The sequence below is a fragment of the Pleurodeles waltl genome, chromosome 10, assembly GCF_031143425.1.
Source record: "Pleurodeles waltl isolate 20211129_DDA chromosome 10, aPleWal1.hap1.20221129, whole genome shotgun sequence".
Lineage (NCBI taxonomy): Eukaryota > Metazoa > Chordata > Amphibia > Caudata > Salamandridae > Pleurodeles > Pleurodeles waltl.
In genome coordinates this window covers 111114169-111138719 of record NC_090449.1, presented here as the reverse complement: position 1 = coordinate 111138719, position 24551 = coordinate 111114169, and the positions used below count along the sequence as shown (strand labels likewise).

At 46.6% G+C, this 24551-nt stretch overlaps 1 protein-coding gene across 1 annotated transcript in view; it reads left to right on the top strand.

Moving 5' to 3' along the window:
- Positions 1 to 24551, top strand: part of INTS1 (integrator complex subunit 1) — a 494737-nt gene that overhangs the window by 286408 nt on the left and 183778 nt on the right. The window contains exons 34-35 of the mRNA XM_069209905.1: positions 23952 to 24132; positions 24359 to 24482. Of these exons, the coding sequence (XP_069066006.1) occupies positions 23952 to 24132; positions 24359 to 24482 (305 nt within the window). The remainder of the gene's footprint in view (positions 1 to 23951; positions 24133 to 24358; positions 24483 to 24551) is intronic.

The following is a 24551-nucleotide window of genomic DNA, read 5'->3' as shown; positions in this document are numbered from 1 at the left end:
CCCCTTCTGGGTTGAGTCCTCCTGGGCCTTGCTGGTCCCCGGCAGCACCACTTTTCCACTAACGAGTTTGCCTTTGCCAAGGCTTGTTGGTAGAATTCCTGCACCGACACCCATCTGCAACCTTCCTTCCAGGGTGGGACATCTTCTGCATCCATCAGGAACTCTTCTCCGGCTCAAGGGCTGCAGTGCTGACCTGTTCTTCATCACCGTCGACCAACTAATGCAACCACAGCTGGGTGGGTAGTAGCTCTTTCTCGTCCTGGACTCCACTGTGACTCTTGGACTTGGTCCCCTCCCTCCACAGGTCTTCTTTCTTCAGGAATCCACTGCTTGTTTATCTTGCAGTCTTCTCTGGGTGTCTTCTTTTTCTCCTTTTCCTCCTTTTGGGTGGGTTGGGGAAAATACAGTGATTTACTCCTGTTTTCCTGATTGCTTGGGGGGGGGGTGTTGTGTTACTTACCTCTGTGGTTTTCTAGTACCTCCAGCTCCCCTCTACACTTTCCACTTACCTGGGTGGAAGGTACTAGGTTTGCATTCCATTTTTTGTTTTGTATAAATGGTTTGGGCTCCCCCTAGGGTCACTATTGGTTATTGCAGTTTGCACTGTTTTCCATTCTAACCTTTTCTATGCCTATTTCTGATTGCTAGTGTATATATTTAGTGTATTACTTACCTCCTATTGGAGGGTTGCCCTTCTAATATTTTGTGGTATTGTGTCTAAAAATAAAGTACCTTTATTTTTGTACAACTGAGTGTTTTCCTTCATGTGTGTGAGTGCTGTGTGACTATAGTGGTACTGCATGAGCTTTGCATGACTCCTAGATAAGCCTTGGCTGCTCATCCACAGCTGCCTCTAGAGAGCCTGGCTTCTGGACACTGTCTACACTTCACTAAGAGGGGATACCTGGACCTGGTTTAAGGCGTAAATACCTTAGTTCTCTTCCAGGGGATCCTCATCAATAGTCATAAACATTGAATATTCCCGCCCTTGTGCGGGGACCCCGGAGCATATATAAAATATATACACATTATACATGTGTAACAAACAGTCATGCAGGCTATCATGTTAAAAACAGGCTAAAATGCTTTATTTCTATGAAGTTTTTTTTTTTTTTTAAATACTACAATAGAGCATAAATAAGTACCCAAGCTCCTAAAACTAGGCTTGGGGAAGTAAGCAGTAGCAAACTCTAGTGAAAAAATAGAGAAAACTGCATTGAAAAACAATGAAGCATTCTTAGCCAATAGGCTGCATGTAGGTTAACACAGGAGAACCATAAAAACTTTGGCACTGTGCCTTTAAGACCCTGAGCACCTCCAGTATCCCACCATGCCTCAGGGGTGAAGGAAAGGTGACAGTTGGTTCACAGTTAGGTCAGTTCTTTTTTCCGGCTTCTTCTGAGAGGATCCTGGAGCATTGAGCTCTCAGTTTTTCTGAGTTTTCCTCAGAAAAATTCTTTAAAAAAGCGTTTTTTCACTTTTCACTCGACAAGTAACATCTTTGTCTGAGCTAGGAAGGTTTTTTCTGACAGAAAAATGCCTTCTCTTTTTGTCAAATGCCCTGCTTGTGGGAAGAAGAAGGCCCAGTCAGATCCCCACTCTCTGTGCATAGTGTGCCTGCCTCAGAGTCACTGCCCTGACACTTGTAAGTACTGTAAGAACATGTCTAGGAGGACTCTGAAAGACAGAGAGAAGATCCGACTTCATGGGCTTCAGGAGAGGAAAAGAACATCGTCCTCCTCACTCCCCAGGCATCCAGAAGGCCATTCTCAGGAGAGAATGGCCCGGTCGACGTCGACAGGTAGGAAAATACCTGTTTGTTCACCGTCGACGTCGTCGCTACCACCGTCCCACCGGCATAGATCGCCGTCGACGGCGACGCACCCGACGTCGAAGGGAACGGCGTCGAGGGAACATCAGAGCAGGGGCAGGTCTCCGTCGACGGCAGCCCGCCGATCGACGTCGAGCCACCGCCGGCATGCCCGGTCGCCGCCAAAGGCTGTGCGCCCCCCGACGTCAGGACACACGACGTCGAGATCTCCACGACGGCACGAGAAACATCCGCCGTCAACCTCCCATCGCTCCACGTCGAGGCACACGACGGCGAGCAGGTCGAGGTCCAAGGAACGCCGTTCGACGTCAAGGCACTCAACGTCGAGGCAATCAACGTCGAGGCAGGACCAACCGACTGGGCGTCCTTCGACGTCGAAACAGCCATCGACGTCGACGCAGGTTTTACCTGTCCAACAGGGAGCAGAACATCGCCCCTCGCCAGACAAGGCTCAGTCTCCAGTGGTCTCCATACCGAGCGACTCTTCTCGGTCAAGAGCATCTCCTGGGCATGTCTCGCCCATCAACCTATCTCCGAGATGGCTGGAGAGCCTCAACAGACCAGCGGCCTCCCCAGATTCGCAATATTCGCGAATGTATTCACCCACTGCCTCCCCGCCAAGAACGCCATCGCCGACAGCCGGGGCAGAACGGGCTCGTTCAGCTCCTCGACAGCCGACCGCGAGGCCTAGGCGCTCGGCTACAGCGTCCCGCAGCAGATCTCGCTCTCAACGGAGATCCAGGTTGCGCTCAAGAAGATCACCCTCTTGGTCTTCATCAGGTTCTTCTGTCGGGCGTTACTCACCTACTCTTACAGATTCACCACCTGCTAGAGTCTCACCAGTGGATGACATAACCACTTTCAACGAGGTGTTGCTAAGAGGAGCGCAGAAACTCAATATAGAGGTTCCAGAACCGTCTACCTCCTCATCAATCATCTTTGAGACGCTACAACAGAGATCAGCGTCGAAAAAGTTGCTGCCTCTAGTGCCTGGTTTGTTGCAGCCGACCATGGACACTTTTCTGGCCCCAGCCTCGCTTAAGTCTGCCCCGGCTCGGATTCTTAAAAAGTACAAGGCTCCAGAGCAAGACCCTTTATTCCTTAGGAAGGATCCGCCACCAGACTCAGTGATCATAGCTGCCGCCCGAAAGACCCACTCGGTGGCATCTTCATCCACGGTACCCCCGGATAAAGAGAGCAGGCATTTAGACTCTCTGGGAAGAAAGATGTGCGGGACAGCGGCTTCAGCAATGAAGGTCTCTAGTGCGTCTGCGCTCCTGGGCAGGTACGATCGTTCTCTGTGGGATTCCCTCAGTAGATTTACAGAAAAACTGCCCAGAGAAGACAGGCAAGATTTCCAAGACATTCTACAGGAAGGATGCCTGGTATCTAACCAAGTTATCAGCGCGGCAGCGGATGGGGCGGATTTGGCGGCTCATGGGTACGCACATGGTATCTGTGCGAGGAGATCTTCCTGGCTGAGGCTCACTGGCTTGAAACAGGAGGCATAACAACGTATCCTGAATCTCCCATTTGCCGGGAATTCTCTATTCGGTGCCCATGCAGACGAAGAGATGGCCCGCATGAAGACCGACGTGGATACCATGAAGGCGGTAGGCCTCGAAAGAAGGAAAGATTTCAGGCGGAGGTACAGACCGTACGATAGACGCCCTTTCCAACAGAGGGTTCAAACCCCTCATTGGTCGCAAAGGTCTCAGCAACGACAGGGACGCCCTCTGTTTCAGCGAAGAAACACAAGGGAGCGAGGGTCAAGTAGACCTCAACAGTCCACTCCAAAAGCACCCACTAAGCAATGAAGTCTCGCTTCTCTCGACACTGTACACCACTCCGGTGGGGGGAAGTATTATTGCTCATCTTCACGAGTGGCACTCTATCACAAGAGACAAATGGGTGCTCAATATTGTCGAACATGGCTATTCTCTCCTTTTCAAGCAGCCTCCACCACACTTGCCACCAACCAAACACAATCCGGCTCATCTCACCTTGCTACGCAAGGAGGCTCTCGCCCTCCTAAGAAAGAATGCCATAGAAAGGGTTCCACCTGCCCACAGAGGAAAGGGGGTCTACTCCCGTTACTTTCTAGTAGCAAAGAAGGGTCAAGAGGGCGTTTTCAGGCCAATCCTGGATCTAAGACTGCTGAACAAATACATAAGAAAGCAGAAGTTCAGAATGCTAGCGCTTCACCAAATTTTCCCTCAACTGCATCAGGGAGACTGGATGTGCTCCATCGACCTGCAGGATGCGTATTTCCACATCCCAATAGCTCCAAAGCATCGAAAATTCCTGCGCTTTCGAGTAGCGTTACAGCATTACCAGTTCAGGGTTCTACCCTTTGGCCTGAAATCTGCTCCAAGAGTTTTCTCGAAATGTATGGCAGTGGTGGCGGCGCATCTACGAAGACAAAAGGATATACATATATCCATACCTAGACGACTGGCTACTAAAGGCTTCTTCTCCGGAGCAGGCGAGAAGCCATCGGGACATTGTACTAGGAGTTTGCGAAGCTCTAGGTCTTCAGGTCAATTACCAGAAGTCAACCTTGACTCCAACGCAGAGTCTTCACTACCTAGGAGCTATCATAAACACAGAACTACAAAAAGTGTATCCTTCGGAGGAACGACTGTCCTCAATAAACATGAAGTGCCAGGACCTGTTGAGAGCCAGCGCGCCTACGGCACATCAGGTGACATCACTACTGGGCTCCATGGCATCGTGCATCTTTATTGTCCCAAATGCCAGACTCCACATGAGACCCCTTCAAGAGGCATTGGAGGCCAATTGGAGCCAAAGAACAGGTCGCTGGGAAGACACAATGCGGCTACCGGAGGTAGCACTGCAGTCATTGAGATGGTGGATGCACAGACCTCACCTGTCAGTGGGCGCTCCGTTTCACCAGGTACTTCCATCCGACACTCTGGTAACGGATGCGTCTCTTCAGGGATGGGGGGCTCATCTGGGTCCTTTTCAAGCGCAGGGTCTGTGGTCAGACAAGGAGAAGCAGTACCACATCAATCTGCTAGAACTCAGAGCGGTCCATCTGGCTCTCAAGTCTTTCACACCGCTAATTCAGGGGAAAACTCTATTGATACAGACGGACAATACAACCACGATGTATTACTTGAACAAACAAGGGGGAACGAGATCCCTACCCCTTTCACGAGAGTCCCAAGCGATATGGCATTGGCTCCTGGCCAGAGGAATGTCAATCACAGCAGTTCACCTGCCAGGTCAGCAGAACGTAGAAGCAGACTTTCTAAGCAGACACCTGGAGGACGTTCACGACTGGGTCCTGCACGACGAAGTCGCAGAATACATCTTCGCGCAATGGGGTCGGCCTCAACTGGACCTCTTCGCAGACGATGTAAACAGGAAATGCCCAGACTTCGCATCCAGGTTCTACCGTCCAGGATCTCGAGGGAATGCCCTGTTGATCGACTGGTCAGGGACATTTCTTTACGCTTTTCCTCCGATTCCCCTCATTCCGGCAGTGATCAGCAAACTTTACGGATCCAGGACCAGAATGATTCTTATAGCGCCACAATGGCCTCGACAATTCTGGTACACGGATCTCCTCAACCTGTCGGAAAAACCTCACAGGAGGCTGCCGTGCAGACCGGATCTTCTGAGCAGAATTTAGGGCAGGATTCTGCATCCCAACCTACCCTCTCTGAGCTTAACAGCATGGCTCCTGAATTCCTGCAGTATGGGCACCTAGGACTCTCGCAGGAGTGCATGAACATCTTGAAAGAGTCCAAACGGCCTTCCACGCGGCGTTCCTACGCTTTTAAGTGGAAGAGATTCTACATATGGTGCTGTCAGCAAGGCCATAATCCCATACGGGCGCAGGAGGACGTCATACTGTCCTATTTGCTTCACCTAGCGAAATCCGGTCTGCAGGTATCATCTATTAAGGTACATTTGTCTGCGATTACTGCCTATCGCAAGTCACCTTCTCAGGAATCCTTCTTTACGAAACCTGTAGTCAAGGATTTCTTAGAAGGTTTGAAGAAAGTTTTTCCGCCAATTCGGAGGCCTTCTCCTCCGTGGGAACTGAACATAGTCCTAGCAAAACTTATGGGCCCTCCTTTCGAGCCTATCCATAAGGCCTCCTTACAACACCTTACGTGGAAAACGGCTTTTCTGGTGGCCATTACTTCAGCGAGGAGGGTCAGTGAGATCCAGGCCTTGTCTGCAAAAGAACCGTACACGGTTTTTCATGACAATAGAGTAGTTCTACGAACTCACCCATCTTTCCTTCCGAAGGTGGTGTCAGAATTCCATATTAATCAGACCATAACTTTACCGACGTTCTTTCCCAATCCGGAAACTCCGGCTGAGAAAGCATTGCACTCATTAGACTTGAAAAGAGTGCTGAAATTTTATCTGGACAAGACAAAATCGATTAGACACTCTAACCGCTTGTTTGTGAACTATGGTCATTTAAGGACAGGAGAAGCAGCATCTAAGCGAACAATATCAAGATGGATAGTCTCTTGTATTGTTAATACTTACCAGCTAGCTAATAGACAATTGCTAGCGCGGCCTAGAGCGCATTCCACAAGGGGAAAAGCGGCTACTGCTGCTCTCCTTAACAATGTTCCTATATCTGAGATTTGTAAGGCTGCTACATGGAAGTCTGTCCATACTTTTACAAGACATTATTGTTTAGACTCAGATGCAAGAGCGGATGCCCAAGTGGGGCAGGCCTCTCTAAGGAATTTATTTGCGTAAGACATGTCTATTCCTGCACTTCTATCGGACAGTCCGCTGGGTTTAGGGATGGGCTTGCTAATCTATTCAATGTTTATGACTATTGATGAGGATCCCCTGGAAGAGAAGGATAAGTTACTTACCTGTAAATCCTAGTTCTCTTCCAGGGGTATCCTCATCAAAGTCATAAACAACCCACCCTCCTCCCCGGACACACGTCTACTGGAAGTGCAGGACAGACAGTATTTTGATTCAATTATACAAATTGTCACCGTAAAAAGAACTGACCTAACTGTGAACCAACTGTCACCTTTCCTTCACCCCTGAGGCATGGTGGGATACTGGAGGTGCTCAGGGTCTTAAAGGCACAGTGCCAAAGTTTTTATGGTTCTCCTGTGTTAACCTACATGCAGCCTATTGGCTAAGAATGCTTCATTGTTTTTCAATGCAGTTTTCTCTATTTTTTCACTAGAGTTTGCTACTGCTTACTTCCCCAAGCCTAGTTTTAGGAGCTTGGGTACTTATTTATGCTCTATTGTAGTATTTAAAAAAAAAAAAAAAAAAAAAAAAAAAACTTCATAGAAATAAAGCATTTTAGCCTGTTTTTAACATGATAGCCTGCATGACTGTTCGTTAAACATGTATAATGTGTATATATTTTATATATGCTCCGGGGTCCCCGCACAAGGGCGGGAATATTCAATGTTTATGACTTTGATGAGGATTCCCCTGGAAGAGAACTAGGATTTACAGGTAAGTAACTTATCCGTACCCACCACACACCAGGCCAGCTTCCTACAATGGGTTAAGGGATGGGTAAGATTAATGGAAGGTAGAGGTAAAGACGAGTAACGAGTTAGGGTTCAGGAAAGGGTTTAAGTAAGGTGGAAAAGGGTATTCGAGGCATGTGTGGCTGTAGATACACATGCTTAGCATAATCCTGTAACCTTGTGTTGGACTCAGATGTGTGCAAGTTGTCTTTCATCAAAGAAAGTCTTTCGAGTCACGAGGTAGTGTGACTCCTCTAGCTGGTAATATGCATGGTCATCGACTCCATTGTTAGATTGTTTTTTCCGTCATTGGGTTCATGAGTGTGCTCCTCTGATCCAGTTCTACACCATTGTCTTATACTTTTCTCAGTGATACTTATTCTCTGTCTGTATTGTTTCCATCTTGGTCCTTTCTCTATTTTTTTGTGTTCGTTCAACATTAATATCAATGTGGCAACTTGCGTCAACCACGGCCTTTTCAATTCTATCCTCGGTGTCATACCAAGGGTCTGGCGATGTTTTTGGTCCAAAAAGACTCTTTGTGATCGTCGAGCTCGATGCCTCATAATGTCCTGCAGGAGTGTGGAGGGAACACCATACATCTTCGTACCCAAGGACCTTCAAGAGGAGGCACAGGCGTCAGCAGCAGATAAAAATATCTTCTCCCCAGCCAAAATCTCCAGTTTCAAGTTAGAATTGCAGGATTTCACTCCAAGTCAACAAGCTGTGAGTACTATGCCCCCTCCACCTAGACCCTATCACTTCAGTCCACTTCAAAGGGTTGAGTACCCACACCAGACAGACCTAAAGCCACAGTTGAGCCACCACTGCCTGCGGGCCATGGTCAGCACTTGACCGTCTGTCTTGGGATATGCCCAGTCTCACGTCTGAGGCAAAAAAAACTACCCAGGCCGCTTGCTCCCAAGTCGATCCCTCCTGCCTCAGAGCTGAGCCGACCACCATAGCTGAAACCCTTTCTGTCAGAACACCACTCGATTTTGGTGCCGAAAACAGCTGCTTCGGAACTGGAAATAACTGCACTGAAACCCTTGGCGTCAGAGCTGAAAACATTTCCATCCACCAAAGTAGCCCACCTGTGGAATCTGTTCTTCAGTGCTTATAGGGTGAAATTGACGTAAGGCAAAAGCACATTATAATCCACCCTGATAAAGGACTCATAATTGCTAGACCTCCACATACCGGTGCCCAGCCATCCAAAAGACAGCTGTCTTTCGAAGAAGCTTTGGATGTCCCAGCTCCACCAAAGCACAGAAAAAAAGCAGACAAGGCCACCTACCCGGTGTACATCAGCTCCCCACTAACACTGGCTACACACCACACACACTCATCACCTGCTTCACCTGTTGCCCCTATACCCTGTTCACCAATATTCACTACATCCTTACACAGTGGGTGTGATGACTGGGATTATTTCACTCTCCCACAACATCATGATCCCAGGGACACATGATGCCAAACCATCTACTGATAAAGAACATGATCTGTATCCTGCAAAACCCTTTCCCCGGGATGATACCACAGCCTATCACAACCTAATAGGTAGGGCAGCCACCTTTCATAAGGTGCAATTGCACACAGAGCCCACAGAGGATTTCTTTTTAGCCAAGACCCTGTCCTGTACGCAACGTTTGCATAATACCTACCTATGCTCAAAGGTATGTTATGACACACCACTGACATTTTCAACAACCTTGTTAAGTCTAGAATAATAACACCAGAGGTTGATAAAAATATTAGGCATCACCTAATGGCCCTGTCTACATCAGGTGACAGCATCCACCTGACTCCTTAGTTGTTGCAGTAGCTCGCAAAAGGGCATCTGATGAGGCACCCCCACCAGATAAAGAGAGTAAGAAAATTAATTCAGCTGGAAAGAGGGTGCCTTCCCAATCCGCCACTCACTGACGGATGGGCACTTAAGTCGACCTCTTTTCCAGATATGACATGGCTCACTGGAATGAGATGGAGGACATTTCCAGCATCTCCCAGAGGAACATAAAAACCAGTACGTACCCATTTGCCTCTCAATGTAAACTTACCTCCATCACCACCATCTGCAGCACCCTGGGTGCTGCCAATGCTGCAGCTAGAGGGATAAATTATTGCGTCCTCTTAAGACAGCACGCTTGGCACCAGGTCTCAGCGTTTGAATCCGAAGTCCAGCAGAACCTCTTGGCCCTCCCATTTCATGGAGAACATCTTTTTGGGTCCTCAAGTTGACACCCTCCTTGAGAGGCTCAAAAAGGATAATGAGACAGCTAAGCTATAGGAGCCTTACAAACAAACTCCTTTTGCACCTCCTCTTACTGTGGAGGTTCAAAGACCACCTCCTGTGAGTCTTCCACTTCATACCAACGTCCTCAAGCATAAACCACCTTGCTTAAGGGATACTACAGAGGCTCCTGCAAGGGCAAAAACTGTAACGGCAGAGGCAAAGGCGGATTTACAAAGCCATCCACCACAACCACAAAATCAGGATGTCCAATGGCTGTAGATACACATGCTCTGCACTCTCCTGCCATCTAGTGTTGGGTCCTGAGTTGTACACGTTGTTTTTCTTCAAAGGTCTTTTGAGTCACAAGATCGAGTGACTCCTCTCGGTTATATTTCTCATGGGCATTGACTCCATTGTTAGATTGTTTTCCCTACACTGTGAGGTTCAGACATGTGTGCCTCCTCTCCATGCTTTGACTGTTTGGTACACTTCTTCAGTTCTTATCCTCCTTGATAGTATTGTTTTTGATTGTGCTTTTCCACTTCTACGCTTCTCACAAAAATCATCGGTTCTGTCTTCTTTGACCGACCACCCTTCAGGGCACTGCTCGTTCGGGTCTACCGTTCAGCGTGTCACAAGCCCCAATGAAAAAGCTTTTTTGGTGATGGAATTCACACCCTTCATATTATGCCCATGTTGTCACACGAAATATCAGTACACTGATCAACACCTCATTTGCAATATGTGCCTTTCATCCAACCACAAAGACCCCGACTGTAATGTTTACAAGTCGTTCCAATCAAAGAAGACCCTTTGAGACCACAAGGATTGCCGACTCGAAATGTTGCAGAGTGCCTTGGACAACAATCCCATCTTCTTCGGCTAGGAACTTAGCCTTCTCCATTGAAGATAGTTCTTGCTCTGATGTCAAGGTGAATTTGGTGATGCAGCAAATATCATCCACCCAGTGTAGGAGTTCTTTGGCCCCTGCTCCAATACCCAAGCCCACCTAAAAATCTGTAGCTTCCCCACTCCCACTATCGGAGGCTGCCAGACCATCACTGCCTTCAGGCAATGGTTGATTCTTAGACTGGTTCTGCTGCCCCACCCTCTGGCCTGGTGTTGAAGATCACTACAAAGGCCAAGCCTTCAGCATCGACTCCACCTCCTCGGACTGAGAGCATGTTTTGGCATCAACCAGACTCTCAGTGCCGATCCCGGCAGCTGACTCATTCTTCTTCGGCGCTGATGAAGCCTCACCCTTCCAAACCAAAGCTCTTGGTATCGAAACCTTCAGAGCTGAAAGACTAAAGACCATCTTTGGCTTCTGTTTCCCCTTTTAAGCCCATTCTCCAAAAAGTGGACATTCTCCAGAGGAAGATACAGATTCAAGTGTGGACTGGCTGAATCATTGCTACCCCTTCCTCTTCTCCACCTTTAAAAAGAAAGCTGACCTTTGAGGAGGCACTGGACCTTCCCATTCCTCCCAGGAAGAAAACTATGGGCAGGGCCACCAGCCCTGCCTGCCATCCTCCTCCTACACCACCTCCCCATGCATCGCCACCACCTTCATCCCCCCCTCATTCTCCTCCACCATTCTCACCTTCACATGACCCACTGGATACCTCACCTTAGTGGTTTCCACAGTCAGACACCAAAGGGTGGGGGTGTGGGTTGGGGTGGGCCATCAGGTGGTCCTGACCCTTGGAACATAAATGATATAGATCCCACCAAACGACCCAGATTAATACTCTGCTTGTCCCTTCCCTCCAGGTCATTGCTAAAGCAGCAGCCTTTCATAATGTCAAACTTCACGAAAAATCCCTGCAACATGATTTTCTTTTCGACACAGTAGCCTCTACACACAGGGACACCCAGTTTTTGCTCATGCTACCAGTCGTGATGAGGCATGCTGAGGATATCTTTAAAGATCCCGTCAGCGCTAAGGGCGTCACCCCTAGGGTAGACAAGAAATCTAAAGCAGCATCACAGATCACTTATTCATTCTGAGTCAAGTACCACCTGACTCCATTGTTGGAACCACTGCTCCAAAGAGAGCTAACAGTTAGGCTACTGGTGACACCCCACCTCCTAAAAAGAAAATTAAATAAATACATGCTGCTGGGAAGAGGGTTGCTGCGCAGGCTGCTAAACACTGATGTATCACCAATTCTCAGGCCCTGTTGGTCCATTATGATAGAGCCTATTGGGAGGAGGTGTATGAAATTTTACAGTACCTCCCGAAAAACATAGGAAGAAAGGCCAGTAAATTGATACAAAGGGGCAGGCCATCACCAACAATTCCATTTGTTGTGCCCTCAGATACTGCAGCTAGACAAATCAATACTAGTGTCTGTCTTAGGAGACATGCCTGGTTGAGGTGTTCAGGATTTTAACAGGAGGTCCAGCAGGCAGTTCCAAATATGCACTTTGACAGGTAGATTCTGCCCTACACAAAATGAAGAGGGACGCAGACATGGCCAAAGCAATGGGAGCATCGCAAACTTTGCAAGCATTGCTCCTTTCGTTGCCCAAGCTACAGGGGTACATATAAGTCCACCTCTCAACAAAAATAACCCCAGACCTCTTACACCAAGAGTTATTATAGAGGCTTCTTCAGGGGAAATAACAACAAGGGTAGCGTCTAGGGTGCCTCCACACACGGAGCAACACCCACTGCAAAACAGTGACTACCCAATACCAACCCCCCTCCCTCTAACCACACAACACCTGTCGGGGGCAGACTTCAGTTTTTTCACCCAGCTTAGAATACCATCACCACAGACAAATGCGTTCAAGCCATTAGCTAACATGGCTATCGTCTGGAGCTCATTACCACCCTGCCCAGCATTCCCCATTGCACTCACAGGAAAGTCAGACATTTCTTAAGCAGGAAGTCCAAGCCCTACTTTTCAAATGGCCCATAAAACCCATTTCCCTTCAACATCAAGGCTCGGGGTATACTCCCTACACTTCCTAATCCCCAAATCTCAAGCCTCTAAACAAGTACATCCCATCAGAACACTTCCATATGTTCACCTAACAGGATGTCATTCTGCTTCTTAAACAAGGGGACTTTATGACAACACTACACCTAAAGGACACCTATTTCGACATACCGATACATCCTGCTCACTGCAGATACTTAAGGTTGGTCTTAGCAGGCAAACATTATCCATTCAAAGTTCTTCCATTTGAGGCGACTACTGCACCTCAGGTTATTCACAAAATGCCTGGCAGTGGTTGCAGCACATCTGCAAAGACAAAGTGTTCATGTAGTTCCCTACTTGGACGATTGGCTCATCAAAGCAAGCAGACATCAGCAGTGCCAACAACACACTCAAATGACAGTCGATCTACATCACAGCTTAAGGTTTACTGTCAACATCCCCAAGTCTCACCTCTAACCTCAACCAAGTTCAGCCTTAATTGGGAGCAATCTAAAACACGGTTAGGATTAGCCTACCAATCCTGCTCGAATACAGATGTTTGACAACTTTGCCCCAGTTCCAGACAAACCAGACACAGAGTGATAATGGTTATGCATCTGCAAGGAATGATGGCTTCCTGCTTTGCCATAGTTCCCCTTTCAAGAATACACATGCGTCCTCTGCTGCAGTGTCTAGCTCATCAGTGGTCTCAGTCACAGGGTCAACTGGAAGATCTAGTGTTGCCAGACCGCCACACTCACCATTCTCTGTTTCGGTGGAACACCAATAAAATGCGTTTCACCACAGACTCATCACAGATGGTTTGGGGTGCTCACCTACAAGATTTAACAGTACAAGGTCGTTGGTATGCCAGACAACTATCACTCCTGTCTCAGACCATATTGAAGTGAGCTCTTCACCACAACATTCACCTGTTGGCGTTATACCTTACGGAAACAGACAATGATTTTGCAGACCTGCTCAGCAGGATGCAGCAACAGGTCCACGAATGTGAACTCCACTCATAATTCCTCTTACCACACCTCAAAAAGGAGGGGTTTCCTCAGATCAATCTTTTCGCCTTAGCAGAAAATGCAAAATGCCCAAACTTTGCCTCCAGGTACCCACATTCACTATCCAAGTGCAACACACTATGGATGAGTTGGTCAGGGATGTTTGCCTACGCTTTTACACCTTTCCCTCTCCTACCATTTCTGGATTGGAAGCTCAGGCAAACTTTTCTCAACATGATCCTCGTATCTCCCACTTGGGCATGTCAGTCTTGGTTCACAACACTGCTAGATCTCTCAGTGGTTCCACACCAGAAGCGCCCCATCAGGCCGGATCTTCTCACTCAGAATCAAGGACAAATCAGACACCCAGATCCCAAAACTCTCAACTTGGCAAGTTGGTTTCTGATGTCACAGAGTTTGGATACCTTAACTTACCAACAGAATGTATTGAAATTCTCAAGGAAGGAGGTAAATCACAACTAGAGCCTTTTATGCAGCAAAATGGATGATCCTATCCAAGTCACGGTGCAAGACATTGTCTGCTATTTGCTTCACTTAGAGAAAGCTAATTTAATTTGCATTTTCAAACGATTACACCAGGCTCCTAATGGCTGGCTACCTCTAACATTGACAGCATCTCTCACTATTCAAAATTCCAGTAATCAAAGCATTCATGGAAGAACTCCAATGCATTATTCCCCCTCAGGTTCCTCCAGCTCCCTCCTGGAACCTTCATATTGTTCTCACCAGACTCATGGGTCATCCATTTGAACCCTTACACACATGTCCTCTTCAGTTTCATTGGTGGCAAGTAGCTTTCTTAGTTACCGTGAATTCACTCGGGCGTGTTAGTGAGCTCCAAGCTTTAACCTTAGAAGAACCTTTCTTCCAAATACATAGTAACAAAGTGATTTTTCATACTAATCTTAAATTCCTACCTAATGTAGTTTCACAATTTCACCTCAATCAATCCATTGAGCTCCCAGTTTTCAGTTGCGGAAAGAGCTCTTCATACTCTAAATGTAGAAAGAGGACTCATGTTCTACATAGATAGAACTAAAACTTTCAGAAAAAATAAACAAATTTCTGTAGCCTTTGCTCCACCTCATAAAGACAACCCAATATCCAAATCAGGCATAGCCAGATGGATAGTCAAATGCAAGCAAACTCACTATCTTAAGGACAAAAGAGGTTACTTATTTCTCCCAGAGCACAGTCCACTCATAAATAGGGAGCAACTATGGCTTCTGATGGAATCATCCCCATAGCTGGCATTTGTAAAGCAACTACGTGGTCTACACCACACACCTTCACCAAGCACTACTGTGTAGATGCTTTAGCACGCCAACAAGCCAGTATAGGACAGGCAGTGCTACGTACCCTTTTTCTAGACTACTGTAACTCCAACAGGCTAGCTACCACTTCTAAGGTAGGGACTGCTTTACAATCCGTGCAGACCATGTGTATCTTCAGCCACACATGCCATCAAACTGATTATGTTACTTAGCCTGTAAGCATCTTTTTGTGGCATATATTGCTGTAGATTCACATGCACCCGCCCTCCTCCCTGGACACCTGTGGCTGTTGCAGCTACATTGTACAATTACATTTAACATGGTCATCACATTTCTTACACATACTTTACACTCCTTTCTCACTTGTCTGCAAGAAAACAATCTAATGATGGAGTCAGTGGAGTCAATGCTCATGCACACGGTCAAATGTCTCAATGTAGTAGCTGCCCACCTGCGAAGGCAAAACATACATGTCTTTCCATATCTAGGTGACTGGCTCATCAAAAGCCAAGTCGTCAAAAGTGCGCTTTCAACACACTTTAGTCACTATAAACCTATTTCACCAACTAGACTCTACTATAAGCGCCGTAAAGTCCCACCTCTAACCCCTTTAGATCCTACCTTACCTAGGAGGACTTGTCAACTCAGAACTGAGAATAGTCAACAGTACTTTTGCACGTTGCAGTTTCCAAAGCGGCTCTTGCTTGGAGACTCATTCCCCCTAGAGTTGAACTCTGGACTCCTGTACGCCTTCCTGTCCTGTCTAGAGTTCTGAAGAAAATCAGGACCGACTGGGCCCATTAATCCTATTGGCTCCGGATTGTACACAGAGAGTGCAGTATCCAGAATTTCTGCCTTGAGCATTTGTCCTCAGTTAAGGCTGCCCTTCAGGGAGAAGCTCCTGTTGCAGCAGCAGGGAAGAGTCCAGCACATGCTCCACCTCCATATTTGGAGATTGAGCAGTGGCAATTAATTGACTGACCTTCCCCATGAGGTTGTAGATGTCATTCTGGCAGTCTGGCCTCCTTCAATCAAGTCTATACATGCCTGCCGTTGGGGCAAGTTGGTGGCCTGATACACTACCCAGCAGATATACCCACTGCATGCCGAACTGCTCTTGGTGTTATTGTTCGTGTTGGCCCTAGGCCAGCAAAGTCGTACTGTGGGCAAAGACCCAACACCAGTAGGTTTGAACCAGCTCACAGACCGGCCAGCTAGGAGGTGCTGGTTGGGCTTCTATTCTAAGGTGAGGAATCTGTGGTTAGAACTATCCATCAGAAGAAAAGGTTATGTACCTTCAATTTTGTCTTTTCTGTTGGATTCTCTATCTATCTGGAGATTCCTCCACGCCCAGCCCCTACCTCCCCTTCTGTGATGTGGGCACTTTTATCTAAAAAGATCCCAAACTAGAAATCTGCATACTGGTATGTTGAATCTGCTGATAGACTCTGCGCCTGAGGGCTCAGAAGAGTTCATGGCCGGAGCTTAAATGATGCTGCGCTCTTGTCGGATAACGTTGACATGGAGTTGCACAATGCCACCTGCCATGCGCAGGGGCACTGCCTTGAATATTCTGATCCAATCTGCCACCTGAGGATATTCACAAGGTGAGGAATCTGTGGTTAGGTAGAGTATCCCCCAGAAAGAGCATTACCGAAGGTAAGTAACTTGTACTTTTATACGCAGACTGCAGAAGAGAGACACCCATTATCACTTCTCTCAGTGACACCTATTTGGTTAACCTTCCCTTCTCACTTTTTCATGCATTCTTCTGGATTGCACACATCCCAGTGGAGGGGGGGGATGAGCTTGTTTTATGTTCTATTCACAAATAGCAATGAGGGTACCAAGGTGGCAGGTAAAGTTTACTTATATATTCCATATCCCTTCTTGAGAATAGTCACTGAGGTAACAAAAAATCCTCCAATCTCAATAAAGGACACGTGAATGAAAGGATCTGTACATTATCTGGTAATTCAGAACTAACTGCTTGTTATTACAACAGACTCTAGATAGCATAGGTGGCCCTCTACTCTGTAAAAATACTGCAGAACATCTGGCCTTTGAGGCAGCTATTAATCTTGCACCATTATCTTTATTTTTCATACTGAAACATGTATTAAAATTGAGGTAGCATGCAAGTCTGTTTAGATTATTGGTCACACAGACAACCATTGCCTTGCTCTTCTGCAACCCTACATTTGGGTATGCTGATCCACTCTGTGAACTCTGTGAACGCACCTGTCCGAAAAACAGGTGTAAGAATGTTAAACACCCATGAGAATAATATACCAAGCTGAGATATGGATTTGTCCCCCACAGTTGAACTCAAAGCCAGATATGCACTTATAGAAGTTTTTAATGATTTATGGGACTCTCTTCCCTCATCATAAAAGAAGTAAAATAAAGTTTATCTCTCCGAATAATCATAGAACGGTTCTCCATACATCCAGAACAGAACTCCTTGCAGTTCTACCTATACAGCCATACACAGACGTGATACATTTTCCAAGGCAAGGGATTCCTGCAGTATAATTATAGTTAATTTTGTGTGAGGGTTAACCCAGACAGATGACTGCTAATTTTATATATTATTTTTTTTGTCAAACCTTTTTTTTTTTTTTTTTTTTTTAGTTTTAACAGGCATGTCAAGAAAAATAATAATCAATCATAGAGGTTCCGTAAATACGCTTCTGTGAAAGGCAGTGCTAGTACAGAAAACAGATACTGCAGCTAGATACAGTAACTTAATGCCTGAGAAACAACATTCTGACTCTGAATGCAATGTCGTATAACATCATGCTTAATAACATACCGGATTTCACCCTCCCCCACCACCCTCCCTACTTCCCCCATAAACAACTGACTTTCAACTCTGGGAATGAGTGTACGCTGCAAAAAGCTGACATTGAGGTGTCATGAGAGGTGCAGTGGTGACGAGTTAGCATGAGCTGTATGAGAAGAGGCAGGGGCGAGCATGGGGGTCCCTCCTTAAATCTGAAAGAGGTGAAGAGCTGTTGTGCTCGTTGGGCAGGCTGTAAGAGGGAGACCCACAGAGAGGAACCAGACAAGTAGGCCCCACTTTTATTCAAAGGTCTTGTGTGTGTCTGTCAGTACGTCTGCCAATCTTTCCATTTTCCAGTTGGCGCTAAGGCAGTATTAGCCGCCCCAAGATACAGCCATAAGATGGCGAGGTCACTCGTGGTTTGATGTTTAAGGGTTTCATCCCTTAGGTCCAAAAGGGTGAAGCCCATTGTGGTAGGGATCGGGTATCCCAAAACCGTTTTGATTTGTGCAAGAATTTCGGTCCAGAAGGGTTTGATAGTAGTATGTGTAAAATAAGCCACATCCCCTCCAACACTGGTCTGAAGTATCGGGATATATCAATTTCAATTTCGTAGGGTACAAGTACCAGTCATATAGTAGTTTATAGTGTGCTCCCCTCATTCCACCTGAATGATTATATCTAGTAATAAATCTGGTTGTATTAATATCGTTCTGAGGGTGGGAGGCTAAAGTTTTGTTTGCAGTTTTCAAAGTCCTGACCAGTCCTCCAGAGATCAAAGGCACCTGGCTTAAACACTGGCAGAAAGGCTGGATTCAAGTGGATGGGGGTGTAGGGATAAGGGAAGGTCGTCCAATGTTGGGTTGGAATTATGAGATCCCATACTTAGAGTGGTTCTCTCAAAGGAGTGCTAAGATGTGCATTAAGAGGGCTATCCGTCTTCGGTTTCCACAGTGCATACCATATTTAGCAGCCTGTTACAGCCCTATCCGTATGTAGCCAGTGCATATCAGCAGCTGTTGCTGACCATTATGGGATCACTCGTAGTTGAGCTGCCCTATAATACAATAGAAACCCACCTGCCTGTTTTGGGAGCCTAAGCGTCTTACAGGGAAAGCGCGCTCTACGCCCTTGCCAGATGAAGGATATGAGAAGAGAGCAGAGTGATGAAAAAAAGTCGCGGGGAAGGTTTATAGGAAGTCCCTGAAAAAAGATCTAGAACGCAGGGCAGGATTGTCATCTTAATTGCATTGAGCCTGCCAAGCCAAGAGAGGTAGAGAAATGCCCAGCGTTTAAGATCTATTTCCAATAGTTTGAGAAGAGAAGGGAAGTTGGAGCTATAAAGATCAGTAATCTTAGAGATAATCTTAATTCCCAGGCAGAGTAGGTGTCTTTTAGCCAAAGTGAAAGGAACTGATTCTGTCAATTGACTCATTGCAGATGAGGGACGTGTCCGGTTTAAGAGAAATGATTTATGGAGGTTTACTCGATAGCCAGAGATGGTTTCATATCGAGTTAGCTCACGTTGTAGGACTTCGAGAGAGGAATGGGGAGCAGTGAGTGATAATAAAATATTGTCTGCAAAAAGCGAGATCTTAGAACCTCATTTCCAAAAGGAATCCCCTGGATGTCAGGCGTTGTCCTAATCTTAGTAGCAAATGGATCTATAAGCAGAGCAAATTAAAGCAGGGACAACAGAGAGCCCTGAAGTGTGCCCCTTGCTAACTGAAAGAAAATAGATCCTACTCCATTGACTATTACTCGTGAAAGAGGGGAGGCATTGTTAGCTTGAATCATCTTTATAAATTGTCTGTTGAACACAGCGCTTTGCAAGGTGTGGGAAAGAAAAGACCATTCCATTTGGTCAAAGGCCTTTTCAGCATCTAGCGCCCAGGACGCCGGGATCTTCTTTCTAGTGACCTTCTCAACTAGGTGGATGATTCTGCTCAAGTTATCATGTGTTTGTCACCCTTTTATAAATCCTGGCTGGTCAGGAATGATAAAATTGAGTAAGATAGCTTCCAGTCGAGTTGCTAGTATTTTCTAATACAGTTTCGCATCAAGATTCAGTTACTGAATAGGCCTGTATGAAGCACATCGGTGTGGGTCCTTTCCGTGTGTGGAGATTATCGTGATTAAGGCTTCACTCATAGATGGTGGGATTTTGCAAACAATATTATACAATTAAAGAGCTGTGTTATATGTGGACTTTTGTCAGAGCTGAAGGTCTTGTAAAATTGGTCAGTTAGTCCATCAAGGCTGGGGGATTTATGCATTTTAAGAGCAGGTATTGCTAAACAGACTTCTTCTGTAAAAGGGCTGCTCAAGTCAAAACACCTGAGGTAGCTGCATGTCTTCTAGAGACTTAGTTTGTAGTGAATTATCAGTAGCGACAGATGTATGAAGCTTCATATAAAAGTCGTGAAAGGTTTTAGCTTTATTCTGTTCAGTGGTTATCTGGACTCCCAGGTCATTGATCAAGGAGCCAAAGTACTCTTTGTTGTGTTTGAGACGAAGTAGTCATGCAAAGCGGGTGCTCTCTTTGTTTCCCCGAAAATATATAGTGTATTGCAATAGAAGTAAAGTGTGTTCTGCTCTATTAGTGTAAATAGCATTTAGTTTTCTTCCACCTTAGGGCCATAACCTTTCTCTGAAATGTAAATGTGGGATTGTCCTTATGTTTCTGCCCAGCAGTCTTACGTTCTGTCTCAAGAGTCAGCCGCTCCCGGGTCTTTTGTTTGGAAAGCGCCATTATTCTAGAAACAAATTTTTCTCTGATTACTGCCTTTAAGGCATCCCAATTGCTAGAGGGATCCGTGTCTTGTGGGGCATGGAGTTGGAAGTATTCTTTTATGCTTGCACAAAGCTCATCATGCATGAGATGGTCCCTTGTAAGAGAGTTCAGGAAAAACCATCGCCGAATATTAGGCGTACGGGTAGCCTAATCCAAGACCAGCTCTAAAGGCGCATGATCTGAAATGGACATGGGGTGAATTGTGGTTGATAACTTAAGACTTTCCAAAGTGTGACTTACGAAAATAGGACCAATTCTCAAATAGGAACGATGGGAATGAGAGAAGAAGTCCTGAAGCGTTCTCCACCCATCAATAAGGCCCAGTGAATGGAGTGAATATCTAATGGGTTTGGGAAAGTTATGTCTGGTTCACCAATGTGGCGAGTTGCTGTTTAGACTAAACTAAACCGAAGTCCCCCATAAGAAGAATGTCTCCTTCTGCAAATTCACTCAAGAGGGAAAGAAGGGATCTGGAGGAAGGGGGTCTGCAGTGTACTGGGGGCATATAGCGCCAACGGTGCACATTCCACCAAGCAAGTCCCCTTTAACCAACAGTATCCTGCCCTCCTTATCTGTCTTTTTTCCTTTATATTGAAATTTCAAGGAGGAGTGGAAAAGGAGTGTCACTCCATTGTGCTTCGTCTGAGCTGAGGAGAGGTACACCATGGGAAAGGACTTGTGAGCTAGCCAATGGTCCTCCCTACGTTTAAGATGTGTTTCTTGGATGGCGACTACGTCAAGTCACCTGTCTAAAAGGTATTCCCACAATTTGTGGCAGTTAGCTGGTGAATTGAGACCTTTTATGTTCCAAGTTAATGTTGTTTACACCATATTTAAGGCTGTACAAACTCGGGGAGAGCAAATCAAGACTGCTTCCCCTCTTGACAGCACCCTCGCCCCACAGATCCTCCTCTCACCTCCTCCCCCTCTCACCTACTCTCCCTCTCTCACATAAGACTCCCTCATTCCCAGGATTCCAAGTATTAAGCAACTAACAATGGAAAAAATCAGTGGGGATAAGAACCCCCCAACCATTTGAAAACCATTGGTACCTCTGCGTGTAATCTTGATTGGTTGATTCTGTGTCCACATTTGCATTCATTTTTCAGAAGCTAATGAGTATGTCGATGCATCACTCCCCCACCCTCTCAAGAGTCTCATGCTCCCCAACGGGAGTGCCCACCTGGGCCCAGTTGAGAAGAAGGTCAAAGAAGAAGAAAAGGAGCAAGCACAGACCTCCTCCTGCATTGCCATGTGTGAGAAGGGATCAAGTAAAACCGGACCATGGCAGGAGAGTGGCGCAGGGTCAAGAAACAGGCTTCTCTAATGAACCCTCCTGAGTTCTTCAGCAAGGAGTTCCTTTCTTGCCTGAGCATTTGATTCGTCTTTGTGCCAGCCATTGGCTATTCTTGGCACCAAACACTCCAGGCCATATGCCGTCGTCGAGAGCATCATTGGACTGAGCCAAAGATGGCAGGGAACCTCCAAAACCTCTGCTGCGTCTTCGACTGTAGTAAAGTGAGTGGCATTTCAATAACTGAAGGTCAATCCAAAGGGAGAAGTCCATCTCTAACGAATATGTTCTTTATGTAGCTTCTCAGTCACTGTTGTCTACGCACCAGGGTGGCAGGTGCTATGACCTGATAAAGGGTGCATGTGGCCCCCTGAAAGTTGACCTCCTCCCAACTGCCCTTGATGCCTGGAAAATTGCTTATTTTACTTTGAAAGAGTTAAATTCTGCCAGGACATGTCTTGGGCGTTTCCTCCCACCCGGTGACCTTGAGCTGACCCGATTAAGCTTGACCTCTCCTGCGTCATTGCCCAACAGTTCGGAAAATAGCCTTGCAACAAAAGCTTCTAGGTCAGGCCCTTCCACTTCCTCCTCCAGATTACGGATGTGAATGTTCTTGCTGCGTGATCGATTCTCTAAATCTTCACATTTTAACTTTGTTGCATGGAGGTGATTCTTCGTGGTATTGGCTGCCGTCACTGCTTGGACCATCTGTTGTTCTAGAGCCTGACATTTCGACTTGAGGTCTAGCATGCACGTTCCTACAGAGTCGACATCCTGCTGTAATTGCGATAATTTACTGTTAAGATTGTGCGCAATGTAGCCAGGGAGGCTGCAAAATCCATTTTGAGTTCTTCTTTCAAATCTCTCTTAAAGTCACAAAATGATTCAAGAAGATCTATTTTCGTGAACGCCATGTTGTTATTCGCAGAAAGACTCACTGGCGAGTGCTGGGTTTCCATCGGCTGGAATTAGCTGGATACTCTGTTCAATTGGGCTTTTTTAGGCGGCATAGAGGGGGCCGCAAGAGACTCCCATGGAGATCAATCCTGACCAGGTACGTCAAAGCCAGGCCCCACCAAAGTCTGCCTCACTGCTCACATTTGACTGCCCACAATCTTTAGGAAGGCACTTAAAGGGTCTTGCCGCTGCTAACATACCTCTTGGTATGGCTCCAAGGGTGGGTGTCCCTCGCCGTAGTCCTATGCCACCATCTAAAGTGTCCTAGCATATGCTGGCAGATCTGTGTTAAAGCCTCGTGTCATAGCCCTATTCAAGTTCAAAAGTTTGGTGGCAAATAAGTGTTCATTCAGCCGCTTCATGGGCCCTCTGCTTGCTTGTAAGCTACCACGAGGCTGTTGTTGCGGCAACAAATTAAGTAGGGAAGGTTAATTGGGCCGGCAGCAGCATGCAGACCTGGCCTCACCAGAAAACATCTAGGAGCTCGCCTGGATCCTGCTCGACCACAATCTTGAGGTCAAGCAAAGAAGTCAGGTCGATCGGTGTCGAGGAGGATGAGGGACATTAGACCTTGGGGGCACCCGGGGCACATAGTGCGTTCACTCCTCACCCTTTTATGCCAGTTCAGGGGGTGCAGTGTCCCCACGTGCCGCATCCCCAAAGTCCAATGGAGCGGGAGGGCACCAGGCACTCACAGGCCTCGGCATCAGGCCACACCTGACCAGTGCAGTGGGGGGTGCCCACACGGAGGCCTCCAGGGCGACTCCAGATCAGACTTTCCAAAGTCTCGCCCGATCAACACTCCGTGCCACTCACCGCCTCAGCCCACCTCATTTAGACGTCGCTCTGAGCCACTGCTGCTCCTCTTGACCGCGGCCTTGAAGAGATTGTTAGGACTGTTGGGCGCTATATAACAGAGTTTGGGACAACGGGAGCCCCCGTCTGGTCACTCACATGTCTCTACTGGGTCATCCCTGCGCTCCCCCATCAACCGGGTGTGGAAGGGCAGCTCCCACCATTCTCAAAATAGGGAAATGCTGTGGAGCCCCTCCAGATCACTGCTGGGAGGGCATGAAGGTTGGCTCTGCCCCTACTTTTATATTGTAATGGATTAAAAAAACACAGTATCCTGTCTTTAAATAGACATCTGTTTACTTGATATGATCAGCAGAAATGTGTCCTTTTGAAATAAGTGTTCTGGGATAACACAAATGGGTATCACTCTTCTTTGTGTATGAATTAAGTTATCAGTTCATTTGACTGTGGCACATGCTGAAGATGTGTGTTTTCTTTTTTATTAGTTTGTTTCCTTTAGTTCTACAGGGGTTGATTGAAGCAAAGTCGCCTTACCTGGAGGAGCTGCTGACTGTCCTACTCTCGATCACCATAGAGACTGCTTCTAGGTTCCCTGCTTCTGGCCCGGTTGCAGTAGTTAGTTCTTTACTGCTTCAGGAAAAAGAGGAGTGCAAGGTGAAGAAGGAAAATGATAGTGCTTGGTAAGTCGTGAGAGGTTTGACACAGCTGCGTAAATGCAATGTAGTAGGTGTGTGCTTAAGCACTTAACATAGGATAGTAGGGATCCAATTGAGCACTTGGAAGGGACTGCTAAATGTATTGTCTTTGAGTAGTCTTATAGGGCTATAGGGGTAGTGGGTATTTTAATACAAGACTTCTCTACTTGCTTTTGCCTTTATGAAGTTGACTCTTGCTTTCACTTTCCAGTATTGATGCAACCCTAACAGGCCATTCTTCTGGTCTCCTAATTGACTGGTTGGACTTGCTAGATCCTGAGGTGATCGGAATCTCTCCAGACATTCAACAAAGATTATTATTCTCCTTGAACAAGGTACAGTTTGCTGACCATCTACTACTTTCAGTGGAACCAATGAATGCTTGACCATTTCTGATTTAATGT